The sequence below is a fragment of the Ambystoma mexicanum genome, chromosome 11 (genome assembly GCF_040938575.1).
Source record: "Ambystoma mexicanum isolate Mex_15411 chromosome 11, UKY_AmexF1_1, whole genome shotgun sequence".
NCBI lineage: Eukaryota > Metazoa > Chordata > Amphibia > Caudata > Ambystomatidae > Ambystoma > Ambystoma mexicanum.
In genome coordinates, this window is record NC_090934.1 from 156,945,758 (window position 1) to 156,968,205 (window position 22,448).

Sequence of the window (22,448 nt, forward strand, 5' to 3'; positions counted from 1 at the left end):
AGGTTCACCACCCCGTCTCCCCTTAGCACTTCTCTCCAAGGCCCTCCTCCAGCACTTGTCCACTCCAATGTTCCCCGCTCCATCCCCTTCCCCCTGCACTTCTCCTCAATGCACTTGCATGGCCGAATGCCACAAGGCCTAATAGGACCACGCCTGAATATTACTGTTTGCCATTGTTTTGATTTCCCTTGTTCCCTTCCCATTTAGCCTTGTGGCGCTTTGTAACACAATTCTGTTGTATAAAACACCTTACAAATGCTTGATAAAATAAAAAATCGAATAAATACAAGTACACCAGGGTTCTCTAAACCGAAACCCAATAGCTAATCCACTCCTTGCTTTCGGTAAATCCACCCCAAATACAAGTGAATATAGATAATCTAAATGGTAGTTCTTTACATAATCAATGGTTTCCCTGAAAACCTGGTCTGGCTGAGGATCTTGAGGAACAGATTTGGCGACCCCTGTGTTGCACAGTTATATAGCAAAACCTACATCTAATTATCCTCAAATTAGTCATTAGAATTTGTATAAGTCCCAAGCACTATGTGCTTTTTTAAAACATATCAGAGCTGTCATTTTTGTATAGTCTTCTCACCTTCCTATGAAAAGTCCTTTTATCGGCTCGGACACGCAGCAACCGGCTGGCGTGAATAATCTCCTTCTCGATTCGCTCCATGTCGTTTCCAAACAGGATACTTTTCTGGCCTCTTGTTTCGCTCACTAGGGCTTCCATTTCTCGTCGCACTTTTGCTTCGCTAATAAAAAAAAACATTTTACGAGTGAGTACAGTAATGGTGACTTTTTTGTGCAAAATTAGAAACTATTCCACGTGAAACAAGTTTGGGCAATTGGGCAATTCCTGTTGATACAGTTGTGCTGCCCTATATAGGCCTTGTATGTACACCAGAAGTGGGGATTATGAATGTGTTCCGTATAATGAACCTGGTTGGGAGTTATGAACAGGCTTACGGCACCACTGCTTGGGGGCATTGCCCATTTTTTGTGATTAAAAGTGGCTGATACACACCTTATCTGTATGGCTGCCTGGCCCTCTGTGTCCCATTGGCGGTCCCTCCCGTTGGGCCACCTGCCTGGCGGAAGCCAGCCTCTCTCCCCCACCTGGGGTCGAGGGAGTGTGCTGGGGGCCACAGTAAGGGCACTCTAGCGAGCGTGTTCAATCTGCCAGCCACCGCTACTGTGGGAAAGAGAGCGGGGCAGTGCACGCGGTAAGAATTTAGAGTAAAGTAGGAAAGGGAATCATTAAGAACAGGCCCCGAGCACTGTGTGAGCCGCTTACCTGCTTAAAAGTGGGGCGTTGAGTGCCCTGACGGATGACAAAGCCCTCCTCTCCTATCCCGTCGGGGAGTTTTGTTTGAGATGCCGAGGAGAAGGCGTTGTGGAGCCAGGATAGGGAGCTTTGGACCATCCAGACCCGGGAAGCACCCCTCTCCGGTTTATGTGGCCAGTCCTAGGCCCTGGCTGATATGGTGGGGATTGATCTGGGTTTTGGTGACCTGACAGCTCTGAGGGGATCAGTGATTCGACACACCCCGTAGTTGATACACTTCACCCGCTCTGGGGGCAGAACTGTATAATTCCCTCTGGGTTGGTGCCGAGGTTGGTCCTTTCCATAACCCAGCGCTAAGGAGGGGTTACGGCCCGGTGTCTTGACTGGGTAGCTTGGCGTAAGGTGGTGTGTGTGTGGTACCTCTCAATGGTAGTTCAGTTAGCCACTTATTTGAATTTTTATTTACAAAAGGTGAATGCGCACTTCCTCATGTGACCTACATGGTATATGTGAATATTGAGTACCTCAGGTGAATGCGCACTTCCTCATGTGACCTACATGGTATATGTGAATATTTTGTACCTCAGGTGATTGCGCACTTTCCCATGTGACCTACATGGTATATGTGAATATTTTGTACCTCAGGTGATTGTGCACTTCCTCATGTGACCTACATGGTATATGTGAATATTTTGTACCTCAGGTGAATGTGCACTTCCTCATGTGACCCACATGATATATGTGAATATTTAGTACTTCAGGTGATTGCGCACTTTCTCAAGTGATTTCAGTGTTAAATAAGTGTATATTTAGTTAAACAAAGTGTATGCACCAATTCCCAGCGGCCCACACTTAAATGTATGAATAGTTAAGCAGCTAATGATAATGAATTGGGTCCCAAAGGCCCCACAGGACTCACTGGGAAAAAAAACCTGAGATGGAAAAGGTGTAATTAAATGATACCACATCTGATGAAATGAACATGGTGAACATTGCTACTTTCCTGTATTATCTGAAGGAACCTCTATTAGGAGCTCAGTAATGTAATAGGGCTTATGTGTGACCAAGAGTTGGTTGGTCTGATACATATACATGAAGTAAAGCATTTTCCGTTTGTTACACAAAGCCAGACTGTGGGCCTCATCATGAGTTAGCTCTGTTACCGCCGGATTTAAGGGTCCACCAAATCAGGGCTTCAGGGGATTTCTCCCCAGCTCTGAGCAGGGGGGAAATCCACCAAAAATTCGCACTCATACCGCCGGCGGGAAATCCGCCGGCAGTATGAGCGCGAAATTTCCCCATTGTGCCCAGTGGGGAATGGGGCATTCCTGAATGGGCTCAATGGGGAATGGGGAGTTCCAAATCCGCCAAACCCGTGATCCGGCGCTAAAGGCGCCGGTGGGTTTGGCGGTAGGGCAGATAGCGCCAGCGCTATTAGCGCCTGCGTTACCGCCCAATTCGTGATGAGGCCCGCTGTGTCCGTTAATTCAACCGGGGCACTGGGGTAACTATCTCCTATATGGAGGGAACTCCCTTTGATCTATACTAATAAACATAACATACTAGGGTCATCCACCATGCCCCTGGCTACTCCTGGTATGCACATGTGTGCAGTGAGGTGTCAAACTCCCTTGCTCAGGTCTCCTACAGGTTGCAGCCCACACATACATACACAGAAATCAAATAAACAAGGGAGAGGCACCTTACAGAAGGAAGACCTGAGTGGAAGCTGGAAACCAGGAGACGGTAGCGGTATCTGAAGGAGGTGGACCTTCTGGTCCCTTAACTGTGCCGGAACTGCCTGGCCGGGAGATCCGCAGAGCCAAAGCAGAGTAGCAGCGAATGCAGTGAGAGAACCGAGCTCGCAGAGCGGTAAACAAACATCAAGAAGCACCGAGAAGGATGCGGTCCGCATCCGGAGGGAGAGAGGTGACTGAACACCCCAGAAAGGGCCAGTAAAATGCCCGCAAAAATCAGAAGGTACCAGGTGTTGGGGAAAAAGCGAGTAGGGGGTTGGAATCAAGGGATGTTATGTTATGTTATTGAGAGAAATATCCCTAGTCACAGTAGTTGGCGGAAACCTATCCAGAGTGACAAAAATGAACAAGGCCTTGGGAGTAATCTTCCTCGTCTCAATGAGTGTATCCATAGTAAAAAGAGTGAAAGGGGCATCAGGAGCGATATCCCTCATCTAGGTAAATATGTCAAGAGTACCAAGAGTGCAAAGTGGGAAGACCACATCCATAGTGATCTTCCTCACATCTGTTGTTGGGCCAAAGAGAGTGAAGATAAAGAAGATCCTGGGAGCCACCAAAGAGACATTGAACTATGAGAGTACCAGGGTAAACAGTTTCCTTACTCAAGTGTTAAAAAGAACCAAGGAACCTTGAAATAAGTTTGGAAGGAATTGCAAGGGCTTATATAAACTCTTTTCAGGAAGTGAACCGAGGACTCACTGAACCAGGAGAAGAGAGCCATTCTTCTGGCTTCCACCAGAGTTGTTGAACCAGTAGCTAAAGCAAAGGATTGTCAAGCTACAGCGGGGTGGCTTACCCGTTAAAGAGGAGAAGGTCATTGTCTTTTTGTTATGTTGAATTGTACCTATTATAAGGAACTATCAGCCAGAAGCACTCAAGAACTTCAGAAAACCGAACTATTGTGAAAAGACTGCCCCTACAGCTGATCCCCATTGAACCAAGAGAAGGGAGTCATTCTCCTGATGTTGTGTTATGTTTATATCGTTTGTTTAGTGGTAAGGCTAGAGTAGGCTAGTTTGTACAGAGGACAGACATATTTTAGTTGGCCATGCACACTGATAAAGAGCACCCCAGTTATCGTTAGTTGGGTAGGGAAAACCCTTTAGAAATAGGGAAAGGTAGGTCTTTTTATTATTATTTGAATAAACATACCAGTCAAAATGTCACCCCTTTGTCCAACTCCTACCACCAGTACGCCACAGTATCTAGTGGCTAGGGTTTACAATAACCCTATACACCCTTTGCTAATGACTGACTTGGCGTCTGACTTTATGTGTGCCCAATGACCTGCGAAGACAAAGGAGGGACGAGCTTCCTGGAGGAGAGTCTCTGGGACAACCAATCATTGAAGGCTCTCAGCAGGCCCTGTAGAATTTAACCACATCAAAGTGGCCAAAGGAGGAGCTGTCATGAGAGAGGGAGAATGCCGGTATCAGTGGACAGGACGGTAATGCTCACCAGGAGTGCGCAACGAGGCACAGCAGATAGCCGACCGCAGCATCCCAGAGAAGCTGCAAGAGCGGGAAATAAAATATTCGGAATGCTGATGCAGAGCAAAGCTGAAACATCACATAAGCATCTCTTTACAGACAGAGCTGTAAGACCGAGGGAGAAGAACCTCGGGAGGCCGAATTAAAACCCAGCTGAAAAATCTGGTCAGCAATCAGAAAGTCTAAGTGCCGACCGGACATAACGCCTTTCCCAAGGAACACCACTCAAGGCAGTTAGGTATGTGGTGGCACAAGTGGAAAGGTAGGCGTGTGAAACAGAGTGAAAGAGGGAACAGAACCCATAGAAGGGAAAGACTAAGAATAACCCTGAGGTGAGTCAGAAAGGGAAGACATCCAGAGTCACAAGAGAGTTAGAAAAAAGTGTGGAAGAAGCAGGAGAAAGCCTCCAGAGCAGAAGAAGGCGGAGAAAGCCCCAGAGTGGAGAGTGAGAAGGAGAAAAGCCAAAGAGTGGGGGAAAACAGAGATCCCTGGATTGGGGAAAGAGCCAGGAAAGAATCCAGAGCAGGAAAGATTAAAGATGCCCCAGAGGAGGGTGGTCAGAATGGGAAGCACCTCGGAGTGCACAGGGAGTGAGAAAGCCCCAGAGTGGAAAGGAGAATAGCCCCAGAGAGGGGAGAGGCTGAGAGAATACCAGAGTGGGGAGGGAACAGGAAATGAAATCCAAAGTGGTAGAAGGTGAAGAAGAAAACAGAATGTGGAGTGAGAAACAGAGGAACCCCAAAGTGAGAAGAGGCTGAGAGACCCCTTAGTGGGGAGGAAGAAAGACTGAAGGTATCCTTATGTAGAGAGAGAGAGAGAGAGCAAGAGAGAGAGTAGAGGAATTCCAGAGTGGGAGGAGACAGAGAGAGCAAGAGACCTGGACTGGAATAGCTGGATAGCACTCAGACACCTCAAGAACTATCTATCTGGAACTGAAGCTATGGGGAATAGCCTTTACTGAAATAAAGGTTGGGGGTCAGAAGCCAGCAGATATCCTCTCCATTTAATAGTGCCACAAAGTTTCTCCTTGTTGTTCTGTTGTTTTCCTTTGTTGATAGGGAAGGTGGTTAGGTTACAGTAGGATTCACAGACAGAGGACTGTATATTTAGAGAACAGTTTTTGGAAATATATAACCCTTGAATGATTCCTTCTTGTCCGAGTCCTGATCTGACCTTCACGCTTGGTAATTTTTTAGAGATTCCATAGCTAAAGGTGGCTGTGGTATACTAACAGATTCCGTATATTGAAGAGTATGGGTAATAGTACGATGCACTGAATACTAAAAGTGGCCGGGGTGTATGAGCAGGTTCTCTACACTAAAGTATGAACAGGTTCTCTACACTAATGCATATGGGTAATATTAAGAGACTAGCTGTTCTCTGCGTAACATATGCTGCTCTAGCATATCTTAAAGGTCAATATTGGTCGGTATTTCATAGGGTCACTTCTGCCCCCCTTCTTAAATATCGGAATTACCACTGATCGCTTCCAGGAAGGGGGCGTAGGTCCCTGTGACTTATTAATGATCATTGAAGAGGCTAAATGTATAGGAAACTCTCTTCTTTTTAATTGGAAAGGAATATTTGTATCAGATGGAATGAGAGGTATGCACGGTATAAAGACAGTATCTAAAGTTAATCCATCGATTACATAGGCCTCTGATGTGTCTTTATAGGGATTACCATGAAATAACCGAATGGAGAAATTACTGGATTTTCTTTTTTTTTTATAATGCAGGGGGAGAGTCCTCACTTTTCTCCTCCCCCTCACCTTAACTATTACCCCTACCCCACCCAACACCTATATTTTAGTAAAATGTCAAACATTTCGAAATAAATCAGTAAAATAATGTGATCATTTCTCCATTCGTTATTTTAAATTCGATCATTTCTACCGATTCCCTTTGTAGATGGGTAATTGTCAACCTTGCTCCCTTGCAGAGTCCCCGTGATGGCATAAGATTGCGTAGTAGGATAATTACAGCACCTACTTTGAGTTTTAGCTTGTGAGGAGGCATTCGTCCTACAGTGTTTCACTCTTTATTTCTATTTTTTAAACTTTATTTATAGAGTGCTTGACCTTACAACAGAAGACAGGAATAGCAGCATTTACAGTAATAGGATTTCACATACGTTTTGTACACACTGATTTGGCAGCAGCCAAGTCATTTCACAGAGTGGTTGGGGGTGACTACATAAATCCCAGTGACTGCAAGGAGTTGTAATGCTTAATGAGGGGATGAGTTATCGAGTGGTTGGGGAGTTCCGTTGTCTTGGCCATTTTCTTGTAGTGACATTAGGTGATTGCAAAACAGGGCCCATATATCAATCGGTTTACAGTTTCTAGTTTGTAGTATGGACCGCCAACCTTGCCAAAGCTGCTCAAACCTGTGGAAGAAACAGTTAAGTGGCGTGGGATCAAGAGTATAATTTAGTATCTTGGACACAATATCACATACACTGCTCCAATATTCCCCTAGCCTTGGGCAGTCCCAGAGCATGTGGAGGTATCTTGCCCCATACGCCTGGCATCTAGGGCCCAATGAAGAGTGGGTGCAAGAAAAGAGGTGTAGTCTGGCCGGGTATAGGGGAACCTGTGTAGTATCTTGAATTGTATGAGGCGGAATCTGGAGTTGAAGGACATGCATGGGATTGCCGACACATAGTCTCCGAGATCTCATCAGTAATGTCTATATCTAGGTCTTTGGCCCAGCACTCACAGAGCTTCACGAGGGGTTTATTGCCTCTGGACTGCAGCAGGTCGTATAACCTGGTTACTCCGCCACAGTTAGAGGTTCCTCCCATGACTATGGGCCTCATTACGACCTTGGCGGTAAGGGGTTTACGCCAGCGTTAACTGCGCCGACCCCTTACCGCCAATTACGAGTTCCCTTTCCGCCATGGTGATTTTAACGCCTGCTTTTTGCAGGCGTTAAAAACCATGGCGGTAAGGGAACTTGGTGTTAATTACGCCACCGTAATTTACGGTGGCGTAATTAACGCCTTCCCCACTCCCATTATGCCCTATGGGGCAAGAATGGGAATGGGGAAGGGTAAAATGGGGATTGGGGACTTACCGCCCCGCCAAGGTCGGAATGGGGCGGTAAGTCCGCCAACCCCCATGGCGGAATTTTCACAACTCCGCCAAGGACCATGGTGCTGATTGCACCATGGTCCTCCGCCAAGGTCGTAATGAGGCCCAATGTCTAGTAGTGGCTCGTCAGGAGGCAGTGCAGGGAATTCTCTTCAGGTTTTTTTAGCAGCCTGCCGAAGCCCGGCATATTGTAACCAGCGTGAGGGGTGCCTCTGCGAAGGCCCCGGTACGTCCTTAAGTGAAATAAAGGATCCCATATTGTAGACATCCCCTATAGTTGTGAACCCATCTGAGGTCCATTGTCGCAATGCCACCTTGTTCACAGCATCAGCAAGAAGTACCATAATAGCAGACAACCATAGAAGGGATGGGGGTTATCAATCATTTTTCAAATCTTGCCTCAGGCCAGTGCTGTTACAGCAATGGGACCACTTACTCCGAGGTCCTTCCATAATAGTGGTAGAATCAACGAACGCACATCGCGAACGCCAGTCGCGTGTCGCTCGATTTTGACATGTGGGTGGTGTGTGTGCTTGTTGAAGCAGTAGGCTGCATAGTACGCCTGTGCTGCAACCCAGTATTTTTCAAAGTCACGAGTTGCCAGTCCACCCTGCGAATAGGGTCTGGTTAACGTATCCCATTTTTGTGTGACCGCACGAGCGTGCCACAGGAAGTTATTAATTGCCACTTTCAGCGTATCAAAAAACACAGCGCCGGGCCATGCTGGTATATTCAGAAAATAATATAGGAGGTTTGGAAGGGTGATCATTTTTAGGAGCACCACTTTGCCCGTTATCGCGAGTGGGATTTTCGCCCAAGCACAGAGTTTGGCTGTGAGTTGGGGTAAGTACATACCATAGTTATGGCTGTACAGTGCAGTCGGATTGTGCGTCACTACTATCGCCATGTATTTAATTTCCTGGGGTGACCATGCGAAACCCATAAGATCTAGCGGTGCACTTGTGGCATCAGTATGTGGAAACAGTTCAGACTTGGCACAATTGACACGTAGACCAGACAGAGTTCCAAAGGATAGGACCTTGTGCATGATTGGGGCTAAATTTACTGTGGGGTCTCACACAAAAAGGAGTGCGTCATCCGCGTATAGAGAAATCATTTCGTGTTCACCCGAGAGTCTGATTGGGCGTGCCTGCATCGGATCGCATCTGCCAGCGGTTTCATCACAATGGCAAATATTAAGGGTGATAGTGAGCACCCCTGCCGGGCCCCACTGTGGATGTCTATGGGATCTGAGAGTGGCCTGTTTATATTGATTCTGGCGGATGGTGGCGTATAAAATAGTCACACTCATGACATGAACCTAGGTTCAAAGTAGCATCTACCCAGTACAGCCCACATAAATTGCCAGGATACTGAATCGAAGGCCTTCGGAATATCGAGGGTCGCAGCAACTGCCTGCATCTCTGGGTCTATATGAGCCAGGATATTGAACAGACGCCTTAGATTCAGTGCTGTATAGTGGCCAGGAAAAAAGCCAGCCTGGTCTGGATGAATGATATGTCTCATGTATGGGCCAACCTAAGGGCTAGTACCTTTGCATATATTTTTACATCAGAGTTTATGAAACGCACTGCTCAGCTGTCTTATCAGTCTTAAGTAGAACTGTAATTACGTCTTTGTGTAGTGTGGGGGGGAGTGTACTCAAGGTGCAAGACACTTCCCATAGGGCAGCTAATCGAGGAGCAAGGTGGGATTTAAAGTGCTTGAAAAATTCCATTGTTAGGTCATTTGGACCTGGGGCTTTTCCTGATGGAAGGTCATCGATGGCACGGGATATCTCCTCTGAGGATAAAGGTTGATCAAGGATTCCTCCAGTTTTGTCAGAGAGTACTGATAACGGTAGGCTGTCTAAGTATATTTCTAAGTCAGGGAGAGCTGCTGTGTCTGTATTAGCATATAGTTTTGCATAAAAGGAGCGGAACACCTGGGTAACTTCCATCGTGGTGTGCACCAGTGTCCCAGACGTGGTTTGTACAAACGGGATATGGTGGCTACCTGATGCCTGTTGCATCTTTCTGGCCAGTAGTCTGCCAGGGTGCTCACCCTCGCTGTATTGCCTCGCAAGGTCTGGATTATCCAGGTATTTCAATTCTCTATCTGCGTGTGCTCTATCAAGTTCGGTTTTAATATCTCCCAAGGCAGTAGCACTGGACACAGCCATGTATTGTAGTTCTAGCTGTTGCAGCGTAGTCTCACCAGCATGAATATCACGCTGTATTGCCTTAAACAGCCCTGACTCAGTGGCTAGGGCCATACCTTGCACATAAACCTTGAACGCCTCCCATAGAGTCGCGTGCGTCTCAACAGTGCCTGTGTTTATCTTGAAATAATCATCCACACATCTTTCCATTTCGCTCTCAAACACATGATCCAGTAAGGTCTGTGGTTTAAATCTCCACATTCATCTCACTCCCAATGTGTCCCTAGTGTCAGCATCAGTGTCATCAGGGAGTGGTCAAAGAAGGTTCTGACTAGTATGTCAGCCTCATTTAGGTGAGTTACGAGGGTGCCAGTCACCCACCACATGTCTATCCGGGAGTGGGAATCATGTACTGGGGAATAGTAGGAGTACTTCCACGATGTTGGATTGATTATCTTCCAGGCGCCTACCATCCCCAGGTCAGTAAGGCCTTCCTGCATCACCTTAGCTGCCCTAGTGAGTTGTCGGGCCATGCTTCCGGATCTGTCCAGGTATGTATCAACTATAGTGTTGAAGTCACCTCCCAACAGCTCTGGAACTTGGGGGTACTGTGCCAGTAGCTCATACACTTCAGCGTAGAACTCAGGGACATCTATATTTGGCCCATATATATTTTATAGTACTATTTCCTGACCTTTTTGTATACCTCACAGTAATACAGAATGTCCCAGCGGGTCTAGATGTGCCCTTTTGTGGACATATTGTATGGACCTATGGATAAGGGTCATAACCCCTCTACATTGAGTCGAATATCTGGTGAAATATTGCTGTGTGCCCCAGATTCTAGTAAATCTCACAAAGCTTACAATCAATGCATGTGTTTCCTGCAGAAACAGGATGTGTACCTTATGTCGCTCTATGTACAGCTGGAGGCGTCACATTTTTGTCGGATGGCCCAACCCTCGCACATTCCAACTCATAAATTGCAGCAGTTCAACTCTCATCTGGCCAATGTATAGAATAGGTCCTAATGCCCCGGGGTGCAGGTTTCAGACAGCGCAATGGAGTCTTAATTAAGTAGCGCTGCATCTCCTCAAATATTTCATCCACGTAAAGCATTTTTTGTATATCCATCCCGTGGACAGTATTGATCCCTTGGTGCCCACAAGCTATGCAGAGATGTCGCGCACAACAGATGTGGTGCCCAACAGTCGGGGATGATGCAGCCTATGGGTACTGAGGTTGAAGGGCTTTCTATGCCACAGTTACCAGAGGTATCTAGTTAACCTTGCAGAGCATTTGAGATGTGTGGTGAATCAGATCAGCTTGGGGGAGCATCCCGTCCCAGTGAGCAGCCGCACACTACCACCAGCGGGGATGGGCAGCACAGTGCTGCACCTGTATCAGAGCAATGAGCCGGCTATGCCCTGCAGTTCTGGAGCCCAATGGCACCTGAGACCAGTATCAGACAGAGCAGTATAACATGGGTTTTCCACGTGCCAAGGTCTTGGGGAAGTTATGCAGTAAATAGGCCCAGTGTCTATGCCTCAGTGGGGTTGTGCAGGGTAGGCCTCCAGTGATGGAGCACAGGTCGGCAGTGGCAGTGCTCCAGAGTCGGGTGCTCAGCTGCGCAGCAGTCGCGCACCGATGGGGGGGACTGCACACATGATTCTCTGGCCTCGTTGAATCTAGCCCCTCAGCACCCAAGGTCCAAAGTTAATGTTAAGGGTACCATAAGGCCAATGGTCAGTGGAAAGGTCGTTGCACCTCCACTAGTGGTCGGTGGTCTCAGCTCTTGAAGCAATATATCCCTCAGTCGGTCTAGGCAAGTTGTGTAGGGGACAGCCGTGTCCAAGGCAACCCCAGCTGAGAATGGTGGACTCAGCCCCATCAGAATGCGTCCCCCAGATGGGCCGGGCACTGGCAAGTTGTTTGGGGAGCCGTCTGCGGTTAAGCAGCTGCTGCGCACATGGTTGCAGCAGGGGACATCAGTTCACTGACGCTGCGTTGTGCCGGCCCCCGGGGAAGGGTTGCGGTGGTAATGCTACTCAGCACAATGGGGGGGCATCGTACGGTCTCCAGTGTGTGGTGGCGCCTCAATCGCCCGGGGCACGGATCTCCGGATCAGTGTGTATTAGCCCGGCGGGAGGAGGGAGGTAGACTGACCTTGGTAATCTTTGGTGAGAGCGAATAGTGGGGCTACATCCCCAGAGCCGGTATCTTCTCTGGTTGTAAAGCAGAGACACGGATCCCACCACGGGCCTGCACGCAGCCTCAGCAGAGGCCAGTAGCCACAGCAGGCGGGTGTCACTACCATAGCGCCTGGCCTTGGAACTCGGGGCCTCTGGCCCTCGCCACAGTGTTCCTGCAAGGCCGCAAGGGCCCAATCATGCCCCCCTCGGCTGTCCTGGAGCCAGTGCTGGCGCCTTTGGCTCATATGGCAGGTGGAATTTCCATTGGGGATGGACCAACATGGCTGCCCCTTACAAGGTTCGGCGTGGAACTGCACCATGCAGTCTAGCATCTAGGGCGTGGTCTGCCCTGAAGGCACCTGGGGTACCTGGTGGCTATTTAAGCCACGCCCGAGCTGAGGCAAGCGCTTCGCGTTGTTCTGCACTCGCAGCGTGAGGTTCACCGAGACCTGCTCACAGCATCCTTGGCCTGCATCTACAAGGGAGATGAAGAACACCATTATTCCTCCTTACCTGTTCAGCAACCAGCTCCTCAATCGCTCCGGAGTGGAGCTCGTCCTCATCCACAAGCAACATCCTAAGGAGGAGAAAAAAAGAAGAGGACAATTAGTAAGCGTTCGTCTTCCGATTGCAGTGCCTTTCAGACACCGCTTACCTACCGAAGCTCTCCTGGAATTCAGCGACGGTCCGGCCATCTTCCATGCTACGCTCCGCTTCCATCTGTCCGCATTTCTTCCAGGAACTTCTCGGCGACCTGTAAGGAAGAATAGCACAGGTTAGCCCGATTCAAAAGACGCTCATAGCGCCGCGCTTCGCACATTCTCTTACCTTCTCGAGCACCGCCCTCTCCATCAGATCGACGTCTTCATCATCCCTTCTGCATCTACACAAAAAGGAGAAGGTTAACAGGGCAACTACAATTGCAGACACAAACTCTTTATGAACTAAAGACTTACCTCAAGAGCAGAGTCGCAGCCGGACTGGACTCCCAGGCCCATGCCAGTGAAGTAACGTGGCCGTAAGGTGCCCAGCCACGAAGCGCCCCTGCACAGAACAGCAGGACGAAATACAAGGTGAGGAAGGCTCTAAGGGGGTTGCTAGGGGAACACTTGGGAGGAGGGCCCCGAGAGAAGGTGATTGTGGCTAAAACTGAACTCCTGTCTTCCAGAATAGACCCACAGCAGCGCGAGTCCCCGGGGAGGTGAATCCAACTCAGAAGCGATCCAGCCAAGTCGGGTGGCGTCCCTCTGGATACAAGGTGAGCGTTACAGCGGTAAACATCAATGGCCTCAGTTGCCATGTCCGCCCTCGGGCCGCAGAGGGCCAGTAGGTTGTCTGTTCTGCAGCAAGGTCGCTGCATGTATTATGAAGAATGCACCCTCGATTCAAGGTTTTTCGGCATGTGTCAATGTCAGGCTCCAGAGCTCCTCGCTCAGGCAGCCATCTTTGTCATGCACAACAGCATCCCCTGTTTTGCTCTTTAGAGACTGAAACATTGAGCCGGTAATTAACTGGAACCGCAGTGCCCTGTGTGAAGTGGAGTGAGGGCGGAAAGAAGTAACTTGAAATGATTCTGAATGTTTGCGATAGTGGAAGGTGAAGGTGACCATCTAGAACCATGCTCATTCTGTTTGTTAAAATGATAGCTGTTGTTGAAGTGGAAGGACACCCAGAGGTGCACTTTGCCATTTGGACAGAGGAGGGCAACCTAACACTGATAACTTGCATCAGCTGAGTACAGAAACATACCTAAGTGTTTTATATATAGAGATGTTGAATACTAACAGTAGCTGGGGTGTGTGGGCATGTTATCTACACTAAAGTGCCTGGGTAATCTGAAGAGATTCTGAATACTAAAAGTGGCTGGGGCGTATGGACAGCTTCTGTACAAATGTTCCCAATGGGTACATTTCACATTTACAAGGGATTGCTCCCTTCCCCAGGTTTTTCTCTTGAAGATATTTAAACTCCTATGGATAGGAGCGTTCCTTAGAATTCTCTGATCAACAAAACCAACTATATATACGTATATATATATTCACTACAAAAAAAACTTTGTTGATGGGACATTATGGTTAAGTTGCCCAACCAAACACCTGTGTATTTCAGTAAAAAAAATGTCTACCTCCCCATTATAGTTCAAATTAAAACCGAAAAACCCCTGAAATTCGCCAGTTATGGTAAACTAAGCCCCCATACCTGCCATCACTACTGTGCACTGCTAACACTAACCCCCAGAACATGAAAGATGGACTCACAAATGTCAATCGGAAATTGAAAGAGCTGCGAAACAAAATGTTTTCGTTGTGGAATGAGGACATGCCAATATCTCTTAAAAAGGCACAAACACCCTTATTAACATTACATCTCGCTTTCTCCATTTGTGGATCAAAAGCAGAAGAACGCAGCCATATTTATCTTTGTGCAATACGGGAAAAAAGTATTTGACAATTTGGAAACATGTCCATGAGCTTCACAAGTCCTTCCTTCATTGCAAATTGCAAAGAAATTCCAGAGACATGGCCTAAACTGTTTCCTCCACAATGAATGATAAGTATATCTGGAGGACGCTCTGTCAGTAAAGTAACACAGAGAGGTACCAAGTCCAGCCACCTCATGCCACGCACACCATGCCAGTGCACTTCCACATGAGGAAATTCGAGATCTGCAGATAAACTGCAGCTTTCTGCATGCACCTTCAACCAATGTATCCATGAATCTCCCAAAATTCAGATAATCTGTTTGAGAGCACGCAAAGCCATGGCTGTGTGGTCTCCTGTCAAGGAGAAGATGGTCTTACTAAATCTCGCCGTTCAGAAGACACGCACTGAATTTTATTGACCAATCCCTAGCTCCGCTCATTTTCATTTGCATGCGTCTCCACCCCAGAATCCCTGTTGGTGATATGCGCTGGCCACAAACTACCGCCATGTCCGCGGACATGTATAGGATCAGAGCGTGACGACGGTACATTAAAGTATTATTCCCCTTTTTCCCCTTTAAGGTGGGCTCTGAAAAGAGACGTTTTTTTTGTTTTTGGCCAGATACCTTACAGACATCTTTAATTTTGTTTATTTTTTTGTATTTTTGTCCTTACTTTACTCCTACAACCATTACAGAAACTTCTCTAAAGCAAGCCTTACGTTCCAAAAGAACATCACATTTCCCAAAGACGATAGGGCAACACCATCTGCTTCAAAATAATCTGCATTACTTGGAACAATGTTTTCGTGGCTGCAGAAAAACATACCAGCGCATAACATAAAAGCAGGCATGCCGCGATTAATGATACACCTCCCAATACTTTGATCTGGACAGAAAAAAAAATTGTTGTCCCATTTTACTCTAGGGAACCAGAAAAAATGACTTTCGCAGTTGGAAAAATGTTCATGAGTGCTTGAACCAACTGTCCCAAATCTGCCAACAAAGTACGTGCAGTCACGTAGCCCAAATGGCAAGCACCGTAGTGCAAAATTACCACATGAGGAGAGGTCATCGTACTTATGTCTGTGCAAACTTGGAGAATTGCCGCAACATTGGCATCAGTCTCAGCGTTCCACACCACCTCCACTCCTCTCACATCGAAATGGTGTGCCACATGCCTACTCTCAGCATAATATTGTAAGCCATGGACAAAAATGTTTCCAAGCACCAAAACCCTGACTCTCTCCACCACTGCCATCTTCAGTGTATGCACCGTCTTTCGACACAAAAGAGTAATGTGAACACCTGATTAGCTGATGCCTACAGTCCCCTTTCCATGCAGGATTTGATGTAGAAACCCGTATGTGACACGCCCTACCTGCGGACAAGCGTTGCCTACGTGTGGCACGTAACTCTTACCCAGTCCTTTCACCCTTTCCACAGCGGTAGCAAATTGAGTCCTTCATTCGACACAACTAAGCAGTCACACAACCATCCGCCAATCACATTTAACATCACTAAATCTAACTCTGTCATCAACATTGCGCACTTCAAAATTACTGTCGATAATTCTGAATGGAAGTCGCATATCATTGCAAAGCACCTACTTCAGAAGCTACTGTGCAAGTGTTGCAAATTTCTACGTACAGCTCCATGCATGCGCACATGCATGAGTATAGAGTACAGGTATGCATATTTTAATCAGAGAACATGTGCAACCCTTATGATTAAATTTAAACAAATTAATGTCACTAAATGTGCATAGGCAAAACATACCAACGCTCCACCTTTTATGTGAAATATGTCCGATTTTTCATTGACAAACCGCATGACTTCTTACTGTCTTCCGCATAACCTATACATACGTTGCAAGCATGCCTATTTAGTGCGAAACTCGATTTTGTATTAGAAAATGTCGGAGGTGTGTACTGTGTACGGCCTACAGTAATGCTACTTGCAATGTAATCGTATAACAAAAGTAAGCGCTCCAGATTGCTGTGGTGACATCTCCCTCTGAGGGTCTCCCGATTTTTCGGCATTGTACTTTTAAATTGCAAGTAGAAAATGTTTTCCCATCTACTACTATGCCCTATTGCTTACAAACCTCTGTCCTATAGATAGTACACCTTGTAAAAAACATGGCATTTTCATAACCTTGAAAATGTTAGCAATTTTGAAGGACTTGCAAGTAACATATTGCAAATACCATGCAAAGGCTGCACAGAGTGAAGTGAAATGCACACATGCACCGGGTTGAAATATGAAAGGAGAATGCTCTGATGAAAGATGCACAATTAATGTGTGCAGTATCAGCACTGCTGTAAACACACAAAGTAATTAATTTTGTTTTTTTGAATCGCAGTGAAGACTACTATCCTGAGAATCAACAGCATCTACACTGCAGACGACATATCCGAAGAAACCTGGTCATTTTGCAAAAAAAGTAAGTACAGTACTACCTTTATATTGTAACTACTCCTCAAAAAGGCTGTGTGGGTTATTTGTTTAATTTGGGAACCAAAGCAAACATTGATTTCTGAACCATTCTACCTACAAATATCCATTTATTGAACAAAGAATAACAGGCAGAATGGCTCACAAATCCCTGTGTGTTTGGAACTCAAATAACATACGTAATCCTTAGAAGATTAGATTTAGAAAAGAAGTTGCTGTTGCAAGTTTATGGCATTTCGTTTATTAATAATGCTTCTCGTCACCACTAGCCCACTTTGTACTCTCATCTGAAGCATATTGTAGTAGCATACAAACAGTAAAATAGCCTTACATTGCAAGAGTCCAATGTACATTCACACACCATGACAACGAGCTTCCCCATCAGACTAATCCACACATGCACACAGCACACATACATTGTACAACAGACAGGTATGCCTTCTTTTTTCAATAGACACCAAAGAATGCCTACCAAAAAGCAACTCTCTAGCAAGGAACGCAGAAGTAGAGCAAATAAAAATAAAAGTGCCCAATCTAAGCATCCATCTGTTGTACAGTTTGTAGAGAATGTTGGAACAAACCAGCTAATGCAGTCGGTTAGCAAAACAAAGGAAGCTTCAACTACCGAAACTTTACCTCTTCCATCAAAATGTGCCAGAAAACACAAAAATGTTGGCAAAAAATCGGCTACCAGTACAGCTAACAATGCTCCTACTAATCCTGAAAGTGTAACAAGAACTCATAGTAAAAAAAGTATTTTTATCAAAAATGTTTCGTCACAGAGTCCTTCAGAATCTACTAAGAAGAGGAGTGAAATCATCCTCACCCCTTAGGACCTACCGTAGAAAGTTAATCCTACAAGCTCTCGTGGTCAGTGCAATCCTTCTCAAAAGGAAGTTGTTTATATTAGTGTTAAATAGGATGAAAGCACTAACACAACTAAGTACCAAACTACAAAAGAAACTCAGCAATAAACGGAATGTGAACAAAAATAATTTCTTAAATGTTTGTGGTGGTGAATGGGGCCACACAACAACCACAGAACCATATTTTAATAAAGAAGCATACAAACAAAATCAAACAAACACAATTGCCATCCATACCAGTGGACGAGGGTATGAGAAAATCAATACTACCACCATGGAACAGGAAACACTGCTTACAAAAGTATCCTCTGAAAACTCAGAATGACCTCTCGATTCAGCAGAACTGTCACGACCCTCGCCCAAAACCCCCTCTGGCAAACCCATTGGCCAGGTGGAGTCAGGACTCGGGCCTCTAGAGCCTGGCATCCTCTTCAAAAGCCCTCTTGGGGCCAGTCCTGGCACCTATGGCACCAGGCTCATACACCATGAAAAACAATGTGGTTGGGAACTACTTTATTGTATTGTCAGCCAACATGGAGGCATCCACATAGCTTGGGTCCTAAGAACCAAGATATGCGGTCTAGTGTTTTGGGTGTGGTAGCCTAGGGACTACTTTACCTGGACTATTTTGTTGGGGCTATTTAAACCACACCCGAGCAAGACAACACGCTTCGCGTTACTTTGCAGCATGCAACGTGACGCTCACCGTGTCCAGCTATTCCCCCTGAACCGCGGAGAAGCAGAACCTGCAAGGAGACAAAAGGAACATCATTAGCAGCAGCATCTTATCTGCAGTCTTCATCTTTAGCCACTCGCAGCTTCTGAGAACAGCTTCCTCGAATCTGCACGCCTCCAGGACAGAACGACCTGAAAGAGGAAGATAGGGGCAACATTAAAGAAAGCAGTAGAGACATTTGCAAGTTACGAACTGCTCAAAAGGCTTACCTGATTGGTTGCCCCTCGGCTGACGCCTCTCCGGACATTACACTCGTGCTGAAGAACACCGCGACCTACAAGGAAGGAAAACACAGGTTAGCAAAGGCAAGACTTTGCAGCGCTGCGCGTAGCGCTTACTCACCGCATCATAGCGCTCTTAATGCGCCATCATTTACCAGCGGGGCTCAACCAAGCCAATTCGCCACGCTGAAGCTCTGCATACCTAAGGGAGAAAAAGAGACATTTTAAACAAAGAAAAGCATGCAGGATAGCAACAATACTAAAGAACAACAATAAGTCCTACCTGAACAATATCAAACGGGCCGGTGTCAGTGAAGTAACTGGACCGCACACCCCCACGAAAGACAACGCGCCCCTGCAAAGAAGGCAGGACGGAGAGCACGCCTAAGTCTACCACAAGGCATAACCTTCCCCGCAGACCACATCTGGGCAAAGCTGAGAAGTATACCAGCGAGTAACCCGGCTGGGTGGCGTCCCTGTGGATACCAGGTGAGAGTAACAGAACGCGAAGCCTACCACAACAAATCCACCTGGGCGCCATGGAGACATCAGAAATGGACCAATTGGCCCAATTACTAGGAGAGGTTCGTGCTGAGCTTAATTCTGCCCGACAAGAGACTAATGCCCTCCGGAGAGACCTAATAGTGACCCAAGAACGCACTGAAGAGATTAGCAGGCAAAACTTGCAATCACAGGCAGGACAGATGCCTCTACCTAGAAGCAATCCAATGATGCAAAACCCCACCATACCATCCACTACCTCCACTCCAGTACAGATCACGTTACCTGGAATAGTTCCCCTGGCACCACCAGAAAGGTTCTCGGGCGACCCATGGAAGTATGCGGCATTCATCAATCAGTGTCGCCTTCATTTTCTCTGTAGGCCTGGAGCATTTCCAAATGACCAAGCTCAGGTAGCTTTTGTCTTATCATACCTGAGTGGCAGTGCAGCAGATTGGTCGGTGCCATTGGTGACCCATGACGATCCTCTATTACAGGACTTTGGGGGGTTCCAGAGAGAAATGGAAAATCATTTTGCTCACCATACCCAGGAACAAGCAGTAGACAATGAACTCTTATCCCTCCGACAGGGGAATCAGGACTTGTTAACGTACATTGCTACCTTCAACAGACTGGTTGCCGAAGCTAGGTGGCCAGAAAACAAAAGAACCATGTTATTCCATCGAGGCTTATGAGGCAAATTAAAGGACGTCTTAGCCCAGGTGGTTGATCGCCCAGAGACTGTGCCGAATTCATAAATCTGGTCGTGCACCTAGACCACCGGTTGCAGGACCGAAAAGCTGACCGGTCTAAGACGGACCCTCGGACCGTGTATGTTCAACCAAGGGAAAACACATCCCGTGTACCTGAGAATGCTGTAGAACCCATGCATATTGGAGGGATACGGCCTCCATTAACAAAACAAGAGCGGGACAAAAGAAGACAACAACAACTTTCTTTGGATTGTGGGAAACCAGGACATTTCCTGAAAGACTGTCCAGTAAAACCCCCAAGAAGAACAGTCAGGGTACAGAGAAGGATGAAGCTAAGGAATCGGAAAACTACCAAGCTCGACAAATGTAGAGGTCAGTTTGTCGAGTGAGAAGAAAGAGTTGCTGACTTCGCACTTTGCAATAGCAGTGATCTTAATCAACCACCAACGGTCGTCAAGAATGCATGCCGTTGAAGCATACATCGACAGCGGAGCAGTTGGAAATTATATTGATCAAGAACTGGCAGCAGAGATGGGGCTTCCTTTGTGTTCTAAGCCAACTATGGACAAGGTAACCACAGTGGATGGGACAGAAATCGCTTCTGGACCAGTAACCCAGTGCACAGCCAGGGTAATCTTGCTGTGCCAGGACGGACATCGGGAGTCTATTTTGTTTGATCTCATCAGGGCACCTCAGTTCAGGCCATGGTTGGTTGCTCACAACCATTTGATAGACTGGTGGGCATGAAAATGTACCTTCTCCGATGACTGCTCCCCTGCCTGCTATTATCAAGAGGAAAACCCTGACGTCTGTATCCCCATGACTCCCGGAGCGACAGTATCAACCCTGGGAGTAAGTAATACCTTGCCAAGTGAATACCATGATTTCCAGGATGTATTCCGAAAGGACCAAGCCAATACATTGCCGCTGCATAGGCCCTATGATTGTCAGATCGACCTTGTTCCTGGTGCACAAATCCCTTACGGCAGGATCTACGCTCTCACAGAACCAGAAAACCTTAATTTGAAATCCTATTTAGACCAGTACCTTGCAAACGGATTTATCCGTCCTTCCAAGTCCCCCGCAGCCAGTCCTTTGTTCTTCGTACCGAAAAAGGAAGGGGACTTGAGAACCTGTATTGACTATCGCGCATTGAACCAGATCACCGTGAAGAACCGCTACCCCTTGCCACTTATCCCTGAGATGCTAGACCAAGTTAAAGATGCCCAGAATTATACTAAATTGGACCTTCGAGGAGCGTACCACCTGGTCCGAGTCAGAAACGGAGATGAATGGAAAACCACCTTCCGTACTAAGTACGGCTTGTTTCAATATCATGTCATGCCCTTCGTGTTATGCAACGCTCCTGCGCCATTCCAATATTTCACGAATGAAGTCTTGAGGGAGTTGATTGATGTGTGCGCCTTAGTGTGCATAGACAACATCTTAGTATACTCAGCCTCGAAACAAGATCATGTCAGGCACGTTTGTTCAGTCCTCACCAAGCTCCATCAACATCGCTTGTTTGCAAAGCTTGAAAAATGCTTTTTTCACGTTACCGAAGTAGACTTTCTTGGTTTTATCCTTACTCCAGGAGGCATCAGAATGGACGTGCACAAGGTAGATGCCATTCTGAAATGGCCTTCACTGACGTCTCTGAAAGGGGTACAAAGCATGCTGGGCTTTGCGAACTTCTACCGCCGGTTCATCCCAGATTTCTCTCAGGTTGTGCACCCAATCACAGTACTGTTACGAAAAAACAATAACAAGTTTGCTTGGACCGAAGAAGCAGAAGAAGCCTTTCAGGAACTTAAACAAAGGTTTACCTCCGCTCCAATCCTGCGACATCCTCGTCCAGACTTCCTTTATGTCGTTGAAACTGATGCGTCTAGTCTCGCAATGGGGGCTGTCCTTTCACAGAGAGACCCGGAAATCGGCCAACTACATCCTGTGGCCTTCTGGTCAAAAAAGTTCTCACCTCCAGAGATTAATTATGCCATCACGGACAAGGAACTCATGGCTATTAAATCCGCCTTTAAAGCCTGGAGGCACTACCTTCTGGGGCCCAGACACACCGTTAGTCATCACAGACCACCGAAACCTGCAATATCTTAAAACAGCCAAAGCCCAGTCCTCGCACAAATTACGGTGGGCCCTTTTCTTCGCCGAATATGATTACATAATCACGTTTTGACCAGAGGTCAGAAACGGAAAGGTGGATGCCTTATCTCGCATGGGCATAGATGAAATGGTATATACAACTCCAGATCCAGTGCCTATTATACCTGAAGACAAACTCTTGGGTATCACGACAGCCTTATCACAAGCAGAACTATGAAAAGAAATTCAACGGGCAATGAATCCTGATGTTTTCCTCGCATGGCAAACTCAAGGAGAACAATATACCATCAAGGACCATCTACCCTTTTTTAGGGATCTCCTATATGTACCAAAGAAGGAATTACAACAGCATATTATTTCAAATTGTCATGATTCACCGATTGAAGGGCATCCTGGAATCGCCAAAACCCTAGCTAAGGTGAAAGAG

General features: G+C 46.7%; 1 protein-coding gene across 2 annotated transcripts in view; it reads right to left on the minus strand.

Moving 5' to 3' along the window:
* MYOM3 (myomesin 3) overlaps window positions 1-22,448 on the minus strand; it is a 450,074-nt gene that overhangs the window by 351,943 nt on the left and 75,683 nt on the right. For both annotated transcript variants that reach the window (XM_069622682.1, XM_069622681.1), the window contains one exon: window positions 599-758. In XM_069622682.1, the coding sequence (XP_069478783.1) occupies window positions 599-758 (160 nt within the window). The remainder of the gene's footprint in view (window positions 1-598; window positions 759-22,448) is intronic.